The 21449-nt window shown below is 39.1% G+C and overlaps 1 protein-coding gene across 3 annotated transcripts in view; it reads left to right on the top strand.

Moving 5' to 3' along the window:
* rnf17 (ring finger protein 17) overlaps nucleotides 1-21449 on the top strand; it is a 123792-nt gene that overhangs the window by 94829 nt on the left and 7514 nt on the right. For 2 of the 3 annotated variants that reach the window (XM_015045046.1, XM_015045045.1), the window contains exons 2-24: nucleotides 8936-9095; nucleotides 9195-9406; nucleotides 10742-10854; nucleotides 11100-11197; nucleotides 11307-11394; nucleotides 12683-12772; nucleotides 12910-13013; nucleotides 13491-13659; nucleotides 13817-13893; nucleotides 14417-14491; nucleotides 15393-15658; nucleotides 15755-15844; nucleotides 16046-16204; nucleotides 16797-16968; nucleotides 17047-17188; nucleotides 17305-17492; nucleotides 17616-17745; nucleotides 18391-18544; nucleotides 19063-19178; nucleotides 19439-19556; nucleotides 19637-19754; nucleotides 20868-21128; nucleotides 21299-21446. In XM_015045046.1, coding sequence (XP_014900532.1) covers nucleotides 9337-9406; nucleotides 10742-10854; nucleotides 11100-11197; nucleotides 11307-11394; nucleotides 12683-12772; nucleotides 12910-13013; nucleotides 13491-13659; nucleotides 13817-13893; nucleotides 14417-14491; nucleotides 15393-15658; nucleotides 15755-15844; nucleotides 16046-16204; nucleotides 16797-16968; nucleotides 17047-17188; nucleotides 17305-17492; nucleotides 17616-17745; nucleotides 18391-18544; nucleotides 19063-19178; nucleotides 19439-19556; nucleotides 19637-19754; nucleotides 20868-21128; nucleotides 21299-21446 — 2946 coding nt within the window. In that variant the 5' untranslated portion in view covers nucleotides 8936-9095; nucleotides 9195-9336. The remainder of the gene's footprint in view (nucleotides 1-8935; nucleotides 9096-9194; nucleotides 9407-10741; nucleotides 10855-11099; nucleotides 11198-11306; nucleotides 11395-12682; nucleotides 12773-12909; nucleotides 13014-13490; nucleotides 13660-13816; nucleotides 13894-14416; nucleotides 14492-15392; nucleotides 15659-15754; nucleotides 15845-16045; nucleotides 16205-16796; nucleotides 16969-17046; nucleotides 17189-17304; nucleotides 17493-17615; nucleotides 17746-18390; nucleotides 18545-19062; nucleotides 19179-19438; nucleotides 19557-19636; nucleotides 19755-20867; nucleotides 21129-21298; nucleotides 21447-21449) is intronic. The other variant, XM_015045047.1, reaches the window with a different exon arrangement.

The raw sequence follows: 21449 nt of genomic DNA, 5'->3' as shown, positions 1-21449 counted from the left end.
TTTCCAACAATCTAAAATCAAAAAAGAAAAAAAAAAAAAAAAAAAAAAAAAAAAGGTTGTGCAAAAATGTCATTTTGCATCATGGATGAGTTTTTTATTATTGAATTTGAACAACTTTATTATATTCATTGTATGTAGTAAATGCACAAATGTGTGCTGTAAAAAAGGCGTTAAAAATTGGGTTCTATTATTATAAATAAATACTAAATCCTGAATGGCTCCTGTCAGTGTCAGGGCCTACAGCAATGCTTCATAGCAGAGCCATCGTCACTTTGTCGGTCCTTTATTTCAGTTAAATTAGGACACAAAAGCTGAATTAACAGATTTTTGCTAGAAGTTAGAAGTTTTAATAGTTTATTTACTTAAATCCAACCAAGATGTATTGAATTCAATTAAATTAAAATCTATCTTATTGATCCCAGATGGAAATTAAGTGTTGTAATTCATAGTAAATCAAAGTTTCTCAAAGCGTTGTTGTAGATGGTGATGACTGTGGTCATGAAAGAGCACCTGTAATGGCCTGTATTACTGATGGCACCATTACAGAGGTAGTTTGTCCCCATTTACAGATTAAAAACAAACCCAAAAAAAATCACAGGGAAAAAATGTTAACTTCACTTTAATGGTCATAATATGGCACCACCATTAAAGTTTGCATAACAATTTACTATGTAAACAAAAGACATATTTCTGTAGTGAGTAATCACCTCTAATTTGTTCAAAATTGCTACTCCACCTCATTTTTATTGTAAGAATTTGCCTTTTCACAGGTTGCAATAATGTCAGTGTGTTTTATATGTGTACATTGGCACCCGTGGTGTTTATATTTGACAAAACAAAATACTTTTCTGCAGCTGCTCTTGTTGGAATACAGTCTCACGTGCCGCTCCAAACCGGCACATGAGGTTTTTTAAAATGTTCTTCATCCCTTAGTAAAGTTAAGGGAGCTGCTTTTACAAACAAACGTTCCGGGCTCTACCTGCCGATCGGTCCTGGAACATACGGTAACTCCGGTTATTATCGTGTTCCCACAGTCTCGACACTTCAGGAAGCATTATTCGCGCTCGTTTCCTAAAGCAAAGCCCAGATTACAGGGCAACGAGTGCGCTCGTGGCGCGGCGCCACACTTCACCACCGCATTTAGCCTTTCGTCACCTCTGAGACATCCACCCAGGTGTGTTTCGCTGCCGTCACTGTCACGGTTTTTACTGGCGCTCTGACTAACAAGTAGGCAGTCTGCCTCTGTCAGGACTGTAATTATGGCTGCCGTTGTGGAAGCCTGTGGCATTGTTGTCATTGTTTCTGTTAAAGTGACACACAGGCAGAGGGGAAGAAGAAGAAGAATGATAAAGGAGAAACTGTCTGGATGCCAGAGGGAGTGAACAGAGCAGGTCAAACGGGAGAAAAACACGTCTGAGACGACAGCAGACACAAACAGAACTGCACTCGGCTATTGGCAGATGATCATATCTGTACTTGTATTTCAACGACTCTTTAGGTTAGAGATGGAGGCCTTAAAGTCAGGACAGAAGATTTCAGCTGAAGCGAGGTTCTGGATCATTTGTACTACATGCAAAAACATAAATTTCTTGGATTAAGGGTGGGCATTTGTGCTATCGTTTATCATTTATCGCAAATTTCGTGTCATGATAAAAATTTTGATTTATAGTCACAGTAAATTCCGATTAATGACATTTAAAAACCTCCAAATTAATTTTTTTCTTAATTTTTCTCCAATGTTTGTTCAACAAGAGTATCAATACAAATCAAAATGCGAGTAAATGCAGTTACTATGTGCAATTTAGTGATACAAATCACACTGCTTTGTGTGACCTAAGGGAGCGCATTACAAATAGAAACGTTTTTTAAGACCATTAGTTGCTTTTCTGGGGCTATGATTGTTGTGACATGCAGCCACAGCTGTACAGTCACCTAAAATTGAAATAATGACTCGTTCTTTATCTCGATAATACCACAAAATGTTCAAATAAAACGTTAAATCCATATCACCCATCCCTAGTTTCATATGTCAACACCATTTAACCAAGTGGATCAATTAGGACACACTTTGAAAGCCTGTTTTTCCAACATATTTGGACTTATGGACATTTAATTCAATCTTAAGAATGCTAAAAAATATCTAAGTACTATAATGAACTATAAAAACTGAAGAAGGGATTGTTTAACATTGTCTGTTAAAAAGAAGAATAAATAGTGCAACTTCTGGAGTTGAAAAACTGCAACACCGGTGACACAATAACCAGAATAACATCTTCTATCAAGAGCTAAATTGAATAATATTTCAAGTTTTTGAGAAGTTGTTTGCATGTATCTTTTGGAACATAACTGCACACCTGTGCATGCAAGATGTATAAATTAGTGTTTTATACACATTGATTTTGACATTATAACAATCCAAAACCAAAACATTTTTCATTCTGAGACATCGAAAAACTTCTAATAAAATGATAATTTCATAATGCCTGAGTCCAATTAATTCTTTTCTTTCCTATTTTTTTTCCTACATTCCTCCTCACATTTAATTACCTTTTTTTTTCTTTTCAGTCCAGGCTGAAAGTGTCACACTGCTGCCTCTGGACTTGATGAATGAGTCACCACACATCGTGGGAGAGTTTACTGTAAAGGCACGGCTATTTAAAGTAGCAGGCTGATGCTTTTAGTGCTTTTTTTTTCTTCTTTGGTAGGAGAAAGAATTGCTTTTCACTTTACTCCAACCTGAACCCATTGAACTTTTAAAGTTTCCAAAAAAATAAAAAATAAATAAAAAATTGGAACAGTTCAATGCTTGGTGAAAATGAAAGCCAACACATCCAGGTGTGAGGTTTCTACCCCAGTTCTTCAGAAAAGGCTGATGAATAAGTCGTTGATTTCCGATTTGGTTGAATGGGAAGGTGTGAAATTTTTTGGAACTGCATTTACCGATGAATATTGTTAGACCTGTCTAATCTTGTTGGCATAAATGACCAAAACAACTTCAGCGCTAATTTCTCAAGGGACATTTGGATAAGCAGCTAAGGTGAAAAAACATAAATAAATCCAAGTTCGAAAAGCAGAATTGGTCCATAGAACTCAAATGACATGACGACTGACCAGAAAAATGTCCTACTTCTGCAACTCAATGAGTTTTTGACAGAAATCTGTCAAGTAAGCTTTCTTTTATGTTTTGTTTGGCTGCTAATGACTTAAGAGGTCAAGGAGTATTACTGCCAAAAAGAACTGATGAGAGAACAATGCACTTGAACATAAAATTAAACTGAGTTTAACTTAATTTATTCCTAATGAGAATTTCGATAATCCCAGAAGGAGACGTCTCAGTCCACAGTTGTCAAATATGGTTGAGTACTGAGGCTGCTTCAAGAAAAATGAGAAGGTAATTTTTTCATTGTGTACCCGTTTTAAGACTAGAGACAAATTGATGAGGGGAAAAAAAGTCAAAATGATGAAATGACAAGGATAAAGTGTACTTCTATCTCTTCCCACTGCCTCACACACAAGCAAAAACACACTTTCTCACCAAAACTGGGGGAAAGAAAAACTGCAGTGCCCAGGTTAAGACTTAAACATTTGCACAATATTGCTGCAAATGCTCAAGAAACTAACGTTCCTCAAGAAGTGAAGCATTTTCTGTCACTTACAGGTTCAGTGTTTTCTAAATAATCAATCATCTGTGGTCCTCTACACCCCCACCTGTTTCTAAATGGACACAGTTTTATCTCTTTTGTCCTCTTCATATTTAAAATGAAGTCACTGTTCCCACACCTTGCCACAAAGTAGTCCATCTTCGTCAACTTATCGCTTAAACATGACCTCAGTTGGAGTCAGTGAACGCCTCAGAAAAATTTTATATTTCTTTTTCTTAGCTAATTTAGCTACATACTAGTTAGTATTGAAGTGCTCACAATATATTAATCAAAGGAATATTGATAAATAGTTTCTGTTTCCTCAAAATCTGCAGTGTCGGCTGCGAAACCCTGTCGGTGGGCCACGAGGGCACAAACCACCAAAAAAGAGGGCAGCAGGTCACGACCTTTTTAATAAGCGCTCGTTAAAAGCAACTCAAAGAAATGAATGCAGCCAGTGAATGCTTTCCCCGTCTCTATCAACCCAGAGCCTCTGCTCCCTTTGACCGTGGACTCGTTCACCCGAGTGCTCAGCTGCTTTTTCGCGCATTGGCCGACCCCTTATCTCTCAGGTTTAGAGGCATAATTAGAAGGTGGAGCCCGGCGGCTGACGAGGTACCAGTCGCTGGGACTGGTAAAGCTGGAGCGTTTAAAGGCTGACCTTGCTGGCTCTGCGACCTAATAAATCACACGGATCAAGGAAAGGATGGGAGATCAGCTCGTTAGACCGACTAATTGGTCCGTTGTTGAGGATTTAAGTGATCTAAAAAAACCCTCATCGCTGCCTGTGAGTGTTTTTATACCAGGCCACAAGGCTTCAACACAGAGACACACACAAGACAAACAAGAGAACAATATTGCACTTGTCTCGCTTTGCGACACTTGCTGAATGCCTGGCCTGCTTTCTCAGCATTGATACGAAACATTTCTCAGAGAGAGCCAGGGGTTGGCACCGACTTGCTGTGTGTGTGTGGAAAAGAGATGCTTTTTTTTTTGTTTTACGGCATCGGTGAGAAAAAGCAGGAATAAGAGTGACAGCCGAGTTTATGTGTGTGTAATTGTCGGCTGTTGTGGTTGGATAAAGGCCTTGGTCTTGCTGGGTGGGCGACGGAAGAGGTGAAGAGGTTGGTAGACTGGGGCTGTTGGCTAAATTGCCTTATCACAAGATGCAAAGACAAGTCCCCCCTTTCCAACTGAATGCTCTTAGAAGTTGGATAAGCTGCTTCATTCCCGTCCACAGTAAAAAGGAGAGAAAAAAATGTAGTGTCTGAAGAATTTTTTTGAATTCGGCTTGAAAAACCTTAAGTATTGCACCAACTTTGATGCAAAAAAAAAAAAAAATTGCTCCACTTTCTGTAAATCTGAACATCTGTTTCCATGCCTGATTTGCCCTCTGGCTTATGGTGAAATGTGCGGCCGACAGATGTCTGTTCATACCAAATGTGACTATTAACTACATGTAAGACATTCAGTACAACATGCTGTGCTGTTTCTCACTGATAAGCTAATAATTTATTTAGCTGGGCCGACACGTTCAAATGTTGCCTCTTCTGACTACAGCACCTTCTTCCACTGCTGCGTCCCTGAGCAAACTGCGAGAGGGATTTCTTATGGCTGGTAACCATGGTAACTTTGTGCCAATTTCATTCAGGTTTCTGATGATACGTAGAACAGTGTTCAAAGATTGGAATATTGTTTTTTACCCTGCTTTAAACTTCAGCTACCCTTACTCAGGGGCAAAATGATCATCAAGCTTCCAGCTGTTTTTTGAACATCCTTCTCATACTTGATGCTGTAGTAATTGTTGGACTTCAAAATCAAACAGTAGACTAACACCAGCCATCAGCGAGTTGTCATGGAGACATAATGTATCTTGATGGGCGGACGTTATTAGTTAATGAAAGAGCCACTTCTTAGCAATTGTTCCTGCTATCAAGAGATGTTCTGTTTTGAGCTTTGCATCATATTATAAAGTTATTAAACATACCTGGAGTGTTGCTCTGATTATTTCATGCATGTTTGAGAAGTTCTTTAAACTCCATGGCAACCATTCAGCTGTGCAGAGCATCTGGATGGACCTAGGTCTGCCTTCGAGACACAGCTCCTCCTCTGAGCTGCAGCTTCTGAGCTTCTAATTTACAGAGCATCCCTGCCCCCCACTAACCTATTCTGCTCCTTCAGACTAGCCAACAACAATTAGCAAACACCTGGTGGAATTGTGCATCAGCTGAGCTCATTATAAGAGCTACTTCTTAGTGCAACACTGGTAAAAATGTTGCTAAAGGCTTAATAGAGGAGCCATGTTGTGATCACTTCCTGAAGGCGGAGCTTCAGAAAAAGCAGGAGTTTCTTGAAGTCAAATTTCTTTAAAGTAATATTTGATATATAATGCATTTTCACAACAACAGAAGATAACATAGTTACTCGATTGTCTTATAAAATGGAATATTTTGAATAAGTTACTTCTTTGTATTATTTTCGTTCTAGACTGTCACAATAGGCCAGACAGACAAAGATATCTCAGGGCTTCTACTAAAAAGGCCGCAGGGTTAAAGTCTCTCAAAGACGTTGTATTGGAAATCTATAATGTGGACATAATGGGTAGTTTCTCAGTAAATACAGAGCAAATAACAAACATTCCCAGTCACTGTTTTCATCATCATAATCATCATTGTGCATTTTGTGAACTGGTGAGGTCATTTCACATGAAAAGGTTCAGTGCCTGTTTGTGTTAGCTGACCTGGAGTTAATCATAAGCACCATTTGCAGGCAGATATCTGCCAAAGGAAAACTGAAAGCTGACTTCAGAGACAGGGCTGCACAATGGAGCAACTAGCACTGTTGCCTTGCAGCAAGAAGATCCGGGATTTGAACCCTTGCCTACATAGTTTGCATGTATGGTTTCTCCCTGGGTACTCTCTCTGTTATACCTGTTGACGTATCGATCAATAGGTATGTCTCTAAAGGACTTTAGAGGCATGAAGATGAGTAAATCATACAAATTTTCCACATGCTTTGTCAAAACAAAACAAATTGTCATGCCTTACTTTGTGCTATATTGCTTGGTGCTGGCTTTCCCCTTTGTTAGGAAGTAGGTCTTTCCTTAATCAGACAATGAAAACTGGGCATATATATCAATCAAATGTGGCCAAACATTTAAAGTCAGTTGATAAGTCTATTGACATCTTTGAGTTTTTACATTAAAATGTTCGTCAGACGTTAAACTTCAACAGTGCAACCCGACCTTCACAGAAACCCGATGCTCCTTTGTTCTCCGTGAGCCTTGGATGCACGAACCGGCTTTTTTTTTGTTTGTTTGTTTGTTTTCAACGTGACCTTTGAGACACTGCTTCCGATAGTTATCATCTCCAGTCATATAAAATGATGTGACATGTGAAATACATGTGTAACAATAAAATGCACAGATGACTGTTCAAGGTTTGGGTAAAGACATCAAGAGAGAGCTAATGAGATACACGTCTTAATTAAGAGCCTCTAATGAGCAAACTATCTGACAAGGATCTTAGTGGGGTGCAGGCGGGGTCGTTGTTTCCTGCGTAAACACGAGGAGGGAAATCACCCCAGGTTAGGAAGTGACCCACATTTTGCAAGAGGAACGATGAGGGGGTGATGCTTGTTCCCCTATTTGCTGGCACACCCTCCCCGGCGGACTGCTGATTGGTTCATTACCCCTGGTAAACACACACATACAACCCCCCACCTTGGCACACACACTCACCAAAAAGGCATCCCAGCCCCCCATATTTTATCTGCCTACTGTACAGATTCCTCTAGTCAGCCAATTCAGAGCCCCTCGTATTCTTTACTATCCCTCAATCTGCTGGAATGTGAAACATTGAGGGTTTTTTTTTCTCTAGACATGAAGTTTAAAAAACCATAAAGACATTTCACATCTTGAAAAATAAGACATTTTTTGTCATATCATTTCTGCTTTTCATTGTATAAATTCAGTTTTCTGATATTTAAAATTTTTTAACAAGGTTTTTTTTTTTTTTTGATGAGCCATATACTGTTTAACATAATCAGACAATGATTTTTTTTTTTTGTCTGCTTCTCATTAACTGACAAGTAGATCTTTATACCCCGAGGCATTTCAACAACTCACACCAGGGTGGCTTCACTTCAGATTAAGGCAAGGAGCATTTCTCAGGTGGGCACGTATGTCGTTGGGGTAGTGGCACAATTAACTCACGCGCGTTCAAGCAGATCTCTAAGGCTTCATCCTGCCAGTTTTGACCGGAAAAACCTCCTTAATAAGGATGCAGTTTCTTTCTTCCCAGCGGGGATCTGGATGGCCGCTCTTTGAAGGTTAAACTTTTGGCTGCGTCACATACAAGACAGTTTACCTTTACCAGCTGATGCCTGTGCCTCTCCATTCGCCACTTGTTGTCACTTCCAGTTAATTCTGCTTCACTGGGTAGCTGCCCATGGTCTGCAGGCGACAGAGCTTCTGGCAGCTGCGCTCAGATGGAATAAAGGACCGACAAAGTGACGTTGGATCTGCTATGAAGCATTGCTATAGGCCCAACAGGAAACAAAGGAATGCACCAGAGTACCTTTGGCATGTTGTAAATTATTAGAGGTAGAGTGGTGGATTCAATGTGTTATATATTTTTTAAATCACATCTAGACAATAATAAAGGCTATTATTAATCATTTTAAACTTGTTTTTATGTGTAAATGTAAAACATCCATATAGCTTATGACACTGAACTCTAGAGGAGTTAAAGAATCCTATTTCCAAATACGATAAATGTGATTCCAGTTGTGTATATTTAGTTATTTTCAGATGGTATGTGAGTGGCAAATGTTTTTATATTTCATGTATGTTTCCAGATTTTCAGAGGGATCTCGCGGAAGCCCGGCATGTCTGATTTAGTCTTTGGCGCCCTCAAGTGTCTGTAAAAAACACTGCATGATCAATTTGTTTTTCTAAAGAGTTTTTACTGGGCAATTTTTTTTGTGAACTTTAATATTTGCATATCATATACAATTCCTCTGGGAATTCTGACTAGTCATAGTCAATAATTGTTCAAAGAAACAAATTTTCAACCAAAATCATTTAATAATTTTATGTAAGGTGAAATGTATTGGATGTGGTCAGAAAAGTGAGGTCATATTTTAAGAAGTGATCTTTGTGTTGATCAGGATGCAAAGTGGCAAGGTTGTAAGCTGTACATGCTTACAGCATTACAAATCTCATTTAAAATTAATACATTTTTACACCACCGTGTAAAGACATTGATGTTCATTTTGTATTTTGTCTTTTTCAGAAAGAAGAAAAATACCTTTGGAAAAATATGCAGACATTTATGTGTTGTTTAGATGAGTCAAGAAATTCATGAGAAAGAGGTCTTACTGGTAAAAAAATAAAATATACAAGTGTTACACAATGTATTAAGTGACACAAGTCAAGCTTACATTGGAACAAACGTTTGGATATTTTATGATAGTTTCATCTGCATGAAGATTGATATACATGTTTATATATGTGTTTTCTTGCAATATGTACTAATTTTCTCTTCACTAAAGGAGAATAACATGTAAGTGTTTACAAGACGCTTGCCGTGCGTCTGTGAACGCACCTGTGAAGTCACGTGACGAAGTGAAGCAGCCTGTGCGGCGCCATCTCAGGTGGAACAGCAAAAGGAAAATCCAGCTCCTGACGACGTTAATGATGGATAAAGGAGATAGTCCCAGTGCTGCAATTTGCAAATTATGTGGGAATGCATTTAAACTTCCGGGTAGGATATTTACAATGATTATAGCACTGTTTATCTTCGATGTATCACGTTTTACGTAACGTTTGCTTAGCAGTGGCGCCAGCAATTAGGTGGCTAATTTTTTTTAGCCACTTACTAGCAGTGCGCGTGCACAGACGTTTAAAATATAAATACGAAAGATGCGTATTAATTATGAGTAACTCTTGATGGTTGCGGTTTTTTTAGAGGACGGGGTGTAACGTCTTACCCAGAGCATTTGGTGTTAGCCAATGAAAGCTAATTATACTACACTAAAATCCCCGCCTACGTCAAAGTAGGACATGTTGCGTCTTCTTCCCGGAAAGGCGGCTCGGCTACTTCCGCCGTCTTTAAAATCGCAAATATAATAAATAAAACACGCTACTGCGGTTCCCTAAACAGAGTGTGGAAGAAACTTTTATTTGGTTTGTTCTATCAAAATTATCAGGACAGGAACAAATGGTCTATTCTTCTATAGCGGGATTTGTTATGGCTAACTGTGAGTGAGGCGAGTTCAACCGCGGAGTTAAATATTCAGGCACTAAATAATCACGTCCACGTATTTATTTCACTATAAAATGAGAGTAACATTTGTTTTGAACATTTCTGCGGGCTCCTTCTAGTCTCAGCGTGTCATCATCTAGATCAGTGGTTCTTAACCTGGGTTCGATCGAACCCCAAGGGTTCGGCGGAGCCTCTGGCGCGGAGGTAGAGACACACTTGTGTAAAGTCGTGATGACGCCCCGTTTTGCCATCACTTGCTGCAGAGGATCAGGTTACATTGCTTAGCCAATCAGAGCAGCGGAGGAGCACTGATTGAATGGTAAATAGTAAATGGACTGAACTTTTATAGCGCTTTTTCCGATCATTTTTACCACTCAAAGCGCTACATACTATGTCTTGAATTTGGGGTGGAGGGATCATATTTTATTTATCACTACAGAGGGGTTCAGTGAATGCGCATATGAAACTGGTGGGTTCGGTACCTCAAAAAAGGTTAAGAACCAGCATCATCTAGATTATGATGCTGCTAATCCATAATATACATTCAGCTTAAGTGAATCGGGACTGAGGAAAAACATGCAGTTGTACACATATCTTATAGTTATGATTTCCCACTATTATTACTATTTTCTTTTTTGTTTTGAATTTTTAACTATAAGTTGCTAGTTAGTCGTAAAGATAAGTGAGACTGTACTTTGTTTTAAAATGCATTTGGATGAATGTTTTCATTTTTGGAACCAAAAAAGCGGTTCCCATTATGTTGAATGAATTAAATCTGGTCTACCTTCTTGTAGTCAGTGCTTATTCTGTTCTATCTGTGTCATCACCTTTCAGAGGATAAAACCGATGGTAACCTGCCCCGTATACTTGCATGTGGCCACATCTTCTGCACAAACTGCCTTGCGTCCATTGAGTGTGAAGGTGCCATAAGATGTCCAGATTGTGAGGTAAAGTCAGCAGTCCTGTTCTTTCCGAGAGCAGACACAACGCTGTTGAAAACTATTCTGTTTTGAGTTGAGCTTAAAGTTCAGGGTCATTTTCTGTTTTTACTGAAAACAGTTACACCTTTAATGTGTAAAAGACATCCAACATTTTAGTAAATTCAAACATTTGTGGGCTTGTGCAAGTGTTGTGTGCTTAAATCTTTTGATAACCATTGATGATGTTAACCAGATGAACTATGTATTTGCAGTTTTGGGCAACTCTTCCAGAAGGGGGGGTTAATGGCCTGCAGGAAGAAAGCAGAATCATTGGTCTGATTTACACTGCTGAGATGAACCAGATCAAAAGGTGACATGGTTTCCCTTACACACGTTTTACCAAAATATAACAACCGGTTTTCTTCTGTCTTTTGATTTCAGAAAATTATACATAATTTTAATGTCTATTTTCCTTAAAGCCTCCGCTGCAATGGACCAAAGGTGTGCCAGAAGAACAGAACATCACCTCGTGCATCAACTATTTCCAACAGTGACTTTGTGAAGCAGGTAAGTTTTAAACTTTTATTGCCCTAATTATTAAAAGTTGCCTGGTCTTTTCTTTTTTTTTTTTTTCAATAAATCTGTCCTAAAATATACTTTACAAATGATTGTTCCTGTTTTTTTTTTATACCTTGGCAGTACTTATTATGTTAGAAACTATGAGTAATCGGAAGAAAAAACAAATTTGAACTTTTAATTTTTTATTATTATTACTAACTGTCGCAATGTACATGACGAAATGGTTATCACAGAAATATGAAACAGAACCCATTTTGCATCTTAATGTTGTTTCCCCAGAGCTTTCAGTGTCTTTGGTTTTTTTCAATATTTTGATCAGAATCCAGAGATGAAAAAAACTATTTTCTTGATTTTCACTTTAATTTATGGCTTTAATTTAACTTTAATTTATAACGGCTTAATTTATGTAAACTTAAAATGAAGCCGTCATTGTTTTATCTGTTATCAGATACAGGAAAACTTTTATTTAGTTACATTTTCTTCTCAAATGTACAATATTAAGAACACTAAATGCACAACTTTTTTCATATTTCTTTAAGCAGGCACCTCATCGTATAAATACCATATTATAACTTTATTAGTTGCTCATTCTTCTGCAACTCTTGAACTGCCTTTATATTGTGAACAAGAAGCAAATGTTTGCCTGAATGTGGTTTAGTGTTGGTCAACAGAAAAACATTTTGATTTTACGTCAGCTGAAGAAAACGGTTTGACGCACATGGTATTTTATTTCCATTTCTCACCACCACTTAGAATCAAACATCACAAACTGTCACAAATTATCGGCTCTTCTAAACATTGCATAATATATAAATTATATCAAAGAGAAGCGTCATTAAAGTAAGCTTCTGGTGATCACATATTCCGATGGCCGTTACCAGAAAGTATGAAAACATATCTATGTCAAAGAAAACAGGTCAAACCTTAAACTTAATGTAATCAACACTCCCTTCTTATATTGTATAAAAACCCTTCACTTCTCATATTAACAGTGTTTTTTAAACTTGGTCATGATAGGTGAGTCTATATTTTTTGCTGTATTAGGTGAATAGTTTTATACACTTTGGAGGTCAAGAAAATAAAAGTCAACTTTTTTACTTGGTTACATTCATGTCCTAATATTTGGTACAAAATCTGTACAGATTAATGTATTCATAATACCAGTTCAAGATGGAGGCCACATTAGCATTTGGACCTTTAACTGTTTTTCTTCATCTGTATAGAAATTTAAATTCAAATTTCGTATTTAAAACGGACTGGTTTGTGTTTTCTGCAGCCTGCAGACATTGAGAAGATTGAGAAGACGGTAGACGAGTCATTGGTCCAGGCTGCAGAAAATCTTGCCCAGTTGGAAAACATCTACGAGGTAAAAGCAGCCGTGTCTAATGATCAGATTTTTATGATTGTTATAGCTCCTAGAAACAAAATACACCTCCATGAATTGCCTGTCTGAGGCTCTTACTGGGAGGTGGTTGTGTGGATTGACTGGTTTTCACCTGGCAGGCCCTGACAGCTGACCTGGCAGAGCAGGTGAAGCGAGAGAGGACCCGACTGGAGATGGAGCTCACCCAGGCCTCAAATAAAGCTGTGCACATGATTCAGAAATGGTATAAACTATTCAACACAGAGTATGCAGGGTTTTCCCCCAGAGTGTTATAAGCCTGGTGGGTCACCAGGCTTTACTTGAGCCCCCACCAGGCTAAGCTAAGCATTGCTTGTTGAAGTCTTTTTAAAATGTTTGCATTTTTTTAAGACTTTATAATTGGTGTTCAGGTATTAATCTTTCAATATCACTTGCTTATCAAGTGATAATTTCAAATTTTCTGTCAACTTTAAACCTATTTTAACTCAAAAACACGACGGGCCGGTGGATGAATGACTGACCTGGCGCCCAACCATCGGGCTTAGCAAGTTTTCTGGGGGCAACCTTGTGTATGTTTGTTAATATGATCTTACATTCAGTTTCAAAATTAAAACATCTAAGTATTTGTTAGTTGAGGCAATAGATTAGTTTTAACTTTTTATTTTAAATTCCCAAAATTTCTCCGTAATCTGTCATGATATTGGAGTTTGTTGACCAACAGGAAAGATACACAGTTGAACCAGCTAAAAAAAATGGAGACGCATTTTCCCTCCGGCCGGGCAGTGGTGTCCCATGTCCAGGAGAGGATTAAAGCTTTGGAGATCGCCATGCAGATGGCCAGAGAAATACGCCGGGTCCCTTTCTTGGAGCAGTACTGCATCCTGGATAAGGTTCGAGGTTTGGTGGCGTTTGAAATCCTGCACGGTTGGAGTCCGTTTTTAGACGCCACAGAAATGTAAAGCTGTTGTGTTGAGCAGCTTTGCATTTCTGGGTCATTGGAAGTAACCCTCTGCAGAATCGTGCTAGTAATGTTTCTCTCATTAAAAGGTTTTAGAAACATTGCAGACACCGGTGGATCATAAGGCCATTGATTTGAAATGCATCGCTGAGGGAACTGGAATGAGGTTTGAAACCAGATTCAGTTTTAATACAGTCACAGCAAAGTACACCTTTCTTATAATTTTTGGTTTCAAATAAAAGTCAAAATCTTGTCTTTAAAAACTCTTAAAGTTAAAGATGAAACTAAATATTTACACACGTTTAAAAAGAAACATTTATTTTCTCCATCTGAAATCAAAGTTTAATATTCTTTTCCTGCTTGAGGTAATTTAGGATTAAGATTATTGAGTCAGAGGTTTGCATCACTTTGAACAATTTGGGAAAGCCCAGATGATGATGATGATGATGTCATAGCTTCGTTAGCTTCTGATAGGTTCATTCACAACATCTGAGTTAACTAGTAACACATGTTGCCGTTTTCTGAGACTTAAGGCTTTTTGTGTCATCATGAACAACATTGAAATATATCAAGTAACAAAATTACTTAAAACACAAAACTGTTTCTAAATATACATATAGTGGTGTCAGTTCACAGAATATGAAGTTTTGTATTTTACATTTGTCTTGCATTTCTTCTGTATGTTACAGCTGTGTTTTTCAGTCAGACAATGTGAGCCAGTGTTTGACGTTGTCTCTGAAAATGGAGGCCTGCGGCTCAAACGCGTGAGTTTAAAACACTTTTTAAAAAATAATTACGGTGTGATTCTTTGGCACATGTGTCGAACTCAAGAGCCAGGGGCCAAATCTGGCCCTTTATACTCCAAATTACATGAATTAGTCCCTCAAGTTTTTCACAAATTTGAAACATTCATACAAAATCCACACACAGTTAACAGATCCCCACATTTTTTATGATTTTTACTGCAAGGTTTTCTTAAAATTGGTCAAAAACATTGGGTTTAACTTAGTGACTGGTGCCTCAGCCTTACTTGATGTCAAGCTGTAGTCCGTGAGCGACATGGCGAGTGATAAAAAGTCACATTTAGCATCAAATATTCCTAAATTAGCACCACAAAATCTGAGATTTTGATTGAAAAAAAAAAAAAAAACAGAACAAAACACAAAAACATTCACAAAAATCCTGTATGGACTGACCAGGATTAACTTTAAGAAACTGATACTGAAACAAACAGTTATTTATCAATATTTAACAGTTTAACAGGGTTTTATTAATACATTGTGGCCCTTTAAGAACATTCAGATTTTTGATACGGCCCAAAATGAAAATGAGTTTGACGCCTCTGTTCTAGGTAATACTTAACAATATTTCTTCCTATTTTTCTGCAACTTTATGCTACTTTTTGGAGGTTTTAACATATTTGCTTTAATTTATGAAGTTCATATTTGTGTACTATTGCCTAAACTTTTATAGCTGGGCTTAAGATGACTGGAAAAACACCACGTCTGCTCTGATTAGTTTTTTTTTTTTTTTTATCATTTGCTAGTCATGACACATTAAGTCATTTGTTATATTTTGCTTGTTCGTATTCCAACGTATAATCTCCTCTTTGTTTAGCTTTTTCTTTCTACAGTAACAAATTGCTCTTTGTTCTTTATATTTCAGTGTAATCAAGCAGCCAGCGGGAAACCACCAATCAGACGACTCCATCAAAAGCTCTTCAAGGAAACATGTCAAGTACAGAAACGGCTTCTCCAATCTACCCAGTAGCAAGCCAGATAAATGGGAGCCAGAGAGCCCAGGGGCCAGTAGATCATCACCTCAAGGGACCCATCTAGCCCCAAAACCTGCCCCTAGGATCAGCTCGTTCTCGGACCTTGGAAGCCCAGATGTGATTATCGAGGAATTTTTCGACGACAACCCAGAGCCTGGTGTGCAGCTCAGTCATGTGTCACTTTTAACTTGATGTCAGATTCAGGTGTAGTTGAGGTTTTGGTTTGTATTATTGATGTTGCGTCTTTCCATAGTTACTCCGACTGGACCTGAAATGGCCAACATCGAGTGGAGAACCCAAAGGAGACGAAAATGTCACCTGCGTGACAAAAAGTGTAAGGAAGGTTAGGAAGCGGCTCTACGATCTTTATTACATCTTTGTTTTGTAAACGTAAGACACTGATTTGAATCCAGCAAATAAAAATGCGATTCTGTTCGAGTGGAAGATTAATCTGGAGCTATATGGACGATTTAAAACACTCTGAACTTGACGCTTCGTCTCATTGAGTTTTATTCAGGAACGTTTTTGTGCTGTTCTGCTTTAGTTACTCACTGGGTGGTGGTGACCCATGTGGTGAATCCAAGTCACTTCTACGTCCGCTATGTGGCTGAGAAGAAGGAAAGTGAGGTTCTTTCAAGGAAGATTAACGAACTCTGCGTTGGAGAAGGTTGCCAGTTTACACTGGGAGACACCATGGAGAGAGGTATCCATGTCTCTGTCAGACTTTATCAAGCTTCTGGTCAAAAGTAATCGTTAGTATATTTAAGTGGCGGTTCAGCTGTGTTTTAGTGACAGGCAAACGACTGAGTTGCATGTGGACGTCTTCATCAAGCTGCTAACATGCTCTTGCTTTGTTGCCAGTGGGCTGGAGTAAGTTTATCTTTGCCACTTATTCACTTCCTTTGTACATCTTTGTTGTGATGTAGGTCTTAAATTTCATTCATAATGCTTTTAAAAAGGTCTTTCAAAGCCTTACATTTGAATGGTGCTCTTCAAATGTAAGAAGAGCACCATTCTCTTCTTACATGAGAATGTAAGAAGAGAAATCCTGAATAAAGTTCCTTTGGTTCTATTTCCTTTCAGTTTCCCTGCATGTGACCTGAAACCGCCTTTTGCATTCCTTCAGATTTGATCGTATATCAACATTATGATAATCGAGTTTTGACATTTGTCAATCGAGTCATAATTGTTTGTCTTGATGTGTCAACAAAGGTGCACTTCTTTTCTCCCACCCTGAGTCTGTGTGAATATTTCTCCTGAGGTGTTTAATTGTAGTTTTCCCTGCTCGTCTCCAGGCTCCATGATCTTTGTGAAGTGGAAGGACGTGGTGTGGTGCCGCGCCACCGTGGTTGAAGTCTTTCAGAAAAGCTGTGTCAAGGCTGTGAAGGCCTGTCCCGTCACCCAGCTGGCCAGTTTGCGGGTCTTCTTCCCAGATTATGGGTTCACCAAAAGCATCACCATCCAATCGTACGTTGGACTTCGACCAGACTCTGGTTGTTTGTTTCTCTTTGATGGTACGACTGCAATATTTACTCTTTTTCTCAGCGAGAAGGAGGCTGCCGAGTCTTTACTCAAAGCTGTGAACAACCACCTGAGGAAAGTGGCTGAATCTGTGAGCGTAGAGCTGAATAACTTTGCTCCTCAGGCCGTGAGATGTTCACTGAAAGACCTGGTCCCATATAACCTGGTAGGATCACTCTAGATTCAAATGTTTGGAGCTACAAAAGGTTGATGTGAAATTGAAAGGGTGTGTGTGTGTGTGTGTGTGTGTGTGTGTGTGTGTGTGCGCGCGCGCGCGTGCAGACAGAGGGCTGGAGCGAAGAGGCAAAGGCTGAGTTCTGCTGTGTGGTCGGATCTGCTGCTGTGGAGATGCGACCTTTGGGTCAGGACAAAGACTCTTTGTTGGTGGATCTAAGAAAAGCTCCTATGGAGCAATCCACTGATGTTCCCATCTCTGTCAGGGAGTACCTCGTTTTCATCGAGGTGGCCAGGTACACCTGTACATGTGTTTATTTTACCGTTAATCGTGTATGACTTGCTAAAAACTTGTTGCAAATTTGAGGTGTAGGAATCGGGACTTGTCCCCAAATACTGCATGCGTTTTTCTACCGTAGGTTTTACTCCCCAGTGACTCTGGGCAGGAAGCCTCTGATGTACTACCCTCCTGTGTATCCAGAAGCCAGCGCAGAGCTGGATGCTGTGGTCAGCCACATCAACAGCCTCTCTGACTTCTACATCCAGCTGGTATGAATCCGAGACACCAAAGAAAGAAAACAAAAACAACTTCCCAGAACTGCTCCTGTGTAATCGTCACTCTGGGGAGGTTCAACTCAGGACAGCTTTATGTCTGCAAAGTAAAAAAAAAAAAAAAAAAACTGGAAACGTTCATATATAAGTTGCTGGTATCTCCGCCGCTCTCAGTTTTCCACAAGGACACAGCAGAGGGACGCAGCAGATGTATTAATCCAGGAGATTAATAAATCTGCTGGATTTATTAAGGACGCAGCCCTGCGTCTCCAAAGCCGAACTGTGGTCTCGTTCACGCCGAGCTTACGTGCAGCGGCTCTATTTCCCTCCTTACTACCAGATCGATCAACTTTAAAGCTGCATCATATGAGTTTGAAAACATTTCTCCGTCGTTCCTGCTGCTAGCATGTGCTTGTTCTAAATGAAAATTAACATTTTCTTCTTTGATTTCCAATTTTGACTTCCAATGATTCACTTCCTGCTAAAGCGCCCCCTGGTGGTTGAAGAAAAATCAACAGAAAAGCCCCACCGGGCTTTTAACCCTCATGGTTCAAACTGTGGGGGGAAAGTAGTGGCTTATAGTTCAAAAAGTCCCGTCTATTTTTGTTTTAATACACTACTGTATCCCTTCTTCGTCAACAGGTTGACAACATGGAGTCCCTGTTGCTGTCAGCCAAGCTCCAGGATTACTACAGTGCACTGAAAGACGACGAGTTCCGGGTCTACTGCCCTGTAATAGGACAGGCTTGTGTTGCCCGTTTTGAAGACAAGCTGTGGTACAGAGCTCAAGTCATAAGTAAGGATACTTTATTCCTGGCATTGCTGCTGCAGCATTTACAATGTTTGCTACACCTACTGTGGAACAGCTGCAGCTCATGCGTTTATTATGATTCTTAAACATGTAGTGAACTCTTGAAATAAATGGTTTATAGTTTAGTTGGATTTATGGTCCGTTATGTTTATAATAATCATACATCCTGGGATCTCTAAGGCTCAAAATCAACCGGTGAGAATCTTCATACAGCACATTTTTAAATTACTAGGTTACAAATAAACATAAACACCTGCAAAACAGTTAAGGCAAAAGATTCCCTTTAAATGAACAAACAAATTAGGTTTGCATTAGATCTGTTTAGTTCTCTGAGATCAAACAAAATTTTTTTTAATAAAATTAAAACAGTTGTTTTTCTACGTACTTTTTTCTTTTCTTCCCCTAATTATGTTGTCAAAATAGTTTCTGTTTCATCAGAAACTATTTTTAAGCTTCATGGAGAGAGAAATGTTTGCCTTTCTGATATGCTTGTGTGGTTTCAGGCCATCCTGGTGGACGGAAGGTGGAGGTTCGATATGTCGACTTCGGCAATAAGCAGGTTTTGTCAGTCAGTGACTTGAGGAAGATCAAAGATGAGTTCTTTGCTCTTCCTGCCATGGTAAGAGCACAACAGAAGCACACAAAGCTCCTAAAGCAGCTACATAAAATGCTCAGGTTGCTTTGAAAGCATGTGTGTCCAACTGTCCTTATTTCTAAGTTAAATGTAACATACGATTCTGAATTTCAATGTAGAAAAGGCAAAAGTCAATTTGCAGCACAATATAAGGTTAACTTTTGGTTTCAAAAGTAATTTCTGTTTAATGCTCTGAATGTTTGTGCGTTCCCCAGTTGAAGTGAACATGTTCCTCTTAAATCCAGGCAGTCCACTGCTGCTTGGCAGACGTGACTCCTTTAGACGGAGAGAGCTGGAGTGAAGCCTGCACCAAAAGATTCATCAGCCTTGCTCACCAACAGCTGGTCACTGTCAAGGCAAAAGGTGCTGACTGTGGGTTTTCTTTTGGAAACTTTCCTTTTCAGATAAGTTTTCATCACTGATTTTAAGTCTGTTTCCTCCAGGAAAAGTACCAAAGACTGAGCCTTTGCCCCTTGGAGTGTTTGTGGGTGGAGTGAACGAGCCAAAAACCAGCATAGCTGAGCTGCTGGCAAACGAAAATTTGGTCTGCTTCAAAGAGAGGTAAGTAGTACCTGAAGTACCTGGACAAATTGCAGATTATCCAGAAAAATTGAAACAAAAGATTGCAGGAATGTAGGTTTTAGTATCAGTATTTACCACAGATGTTCTCTTCATTGTTTGAATGTTGCAGCCTAATGCTGGCCAGATAAAAATGACCAAAAATGTAAACTTTTCTAGCTTCTTCTTGAATATAATGTGTATTTATCAGGCTATGAGAGACAAACTTAAACTTCTCAGTTACCAAGAAGGAAGATGAAGAAATGAACTGCAATCAGAAGGTTATATAAAAGTATCAGAGTTTTAAAGGGCACTTTGTAAAATCAACTTCTTTTAAGCTTTACATCATTTTGTAATGTTGTTGTTCTCTCATCATACCTGGAGTGTTGCTTCGATTCTTTCATGAATGTTTGAGAAATTGTTTAATCTCTATGGCAACCATTCAGCTGTGTGAAACGCAAACTTCCACCTCACAGAGCATTCCTTCCTCACTCAGCTCCTTCAGACTAGCCAGCAGCAATTAGCAAACACCTGTTGGAACTGAGCATCAGCTGAGCTCATTATATGAGCTACCTCTCAATGAAATGCTAGTAAAAACATTGTTAAAGGGTTAATAGAGGAGCCATGTTGTGGCGACTTCCTGAAGGCGGAGTTTCAGAAAGAGCAGGAGTTTCTTAAAGAGACAGAGACCCAATTTCAAGGGATTAAGTGTCAAAGTCAAATTTCTCTTAAGACATATTTGATATATGTAGCATTTTGATAACAACTGAAGGTAACATAATACTTCCCCTTTAAATATTATTGCTTATTCAGGAGCTGCACCTACACACCTATTGCTACCTACTTGCAGTTTATGCAAGTAGCATTGCTTATCATATGTGAAAGGACTATAAGACCAATACTTTATATATTATTTAATTTCCCTTCCGGATCAATAAAGTATTTTCAATTGAATTTAAGATAAATAAGCGAGATAAGATTGTTTACTTAAAGTGCAGAGTCTAATATTTTAATTTTTTTGTCATTATTGTATTCTGTATCCATTCTTCCCTCTTCCAACGCCACATTTGACTAATTTTCTTCCGTTATCGACTCCACTGCTTCCTCTTTTTTCAGCAAGCAGAGAACCAAAAACAAAAAGCCGTCTCGTCCCGATTCCACTGTCTGGGATCCTCCGCTCGAGCCCGGCGCAGCCGCGGCGAAGGCCGAAGCTTCGGGACACGTCACTGTTGAGGAGCAAAACAACGACCCTGTGGAGCTGCAGCCGCAGTTGAAGCTACCGGATCAGCGCAAAGACCTCAAAGTCATGGTCACTCACGTCAACTCGCCAAGCAGCTTCTACGTCCGACTCACCAATTCTGACCGTCAGCTTAAAAGGTGATCATCCACGACTAACTTGTGTTTGACATGATGTTTAAATCTACAAGATCCAAAGCTACAGCTGCTTGTCCAACCCTGAATGTTTCAGTTCAGGACGTCAGTAAATCTGTCACAAGCAACTTGTTGTTGAAGTAAATGTCATGAGTGTTATTCTAATGTTTATGTAGGATATGCGAACTGGTGAAGCAGGAATGTGCCCTAATGGAGCCGCAGGAAGTTGTGTGGAAGGCGGACATGTACTGCGCTGCCAACATTAATGGAGTCTGGGAGAGAGGACGGATCTGCAGCGACGTCACATCAAGCAACACTGCAGAAGTA

This window comes from Poecilia latipinna, unplaced genomic scaffold (assembly GCF_001443285.1).
Source record: "Poecilia latipinna isolate Pla-1442-1.1 unplaced genomic scaffold, P_latipinna-1.0 Scaffold704, whole genome shotgun sequence".
Classification (NCBI taxonomy): domain Eukaryota; kingdom Metazoa; phylum Chordata; class Actinopteri; order Cyprinodontiformes; family Poeciliidae; genus Poecilia; species Poecilia latipinna.
This window is presented reverse-complemented; position numbering and strand designations above follow the sequence as displayed.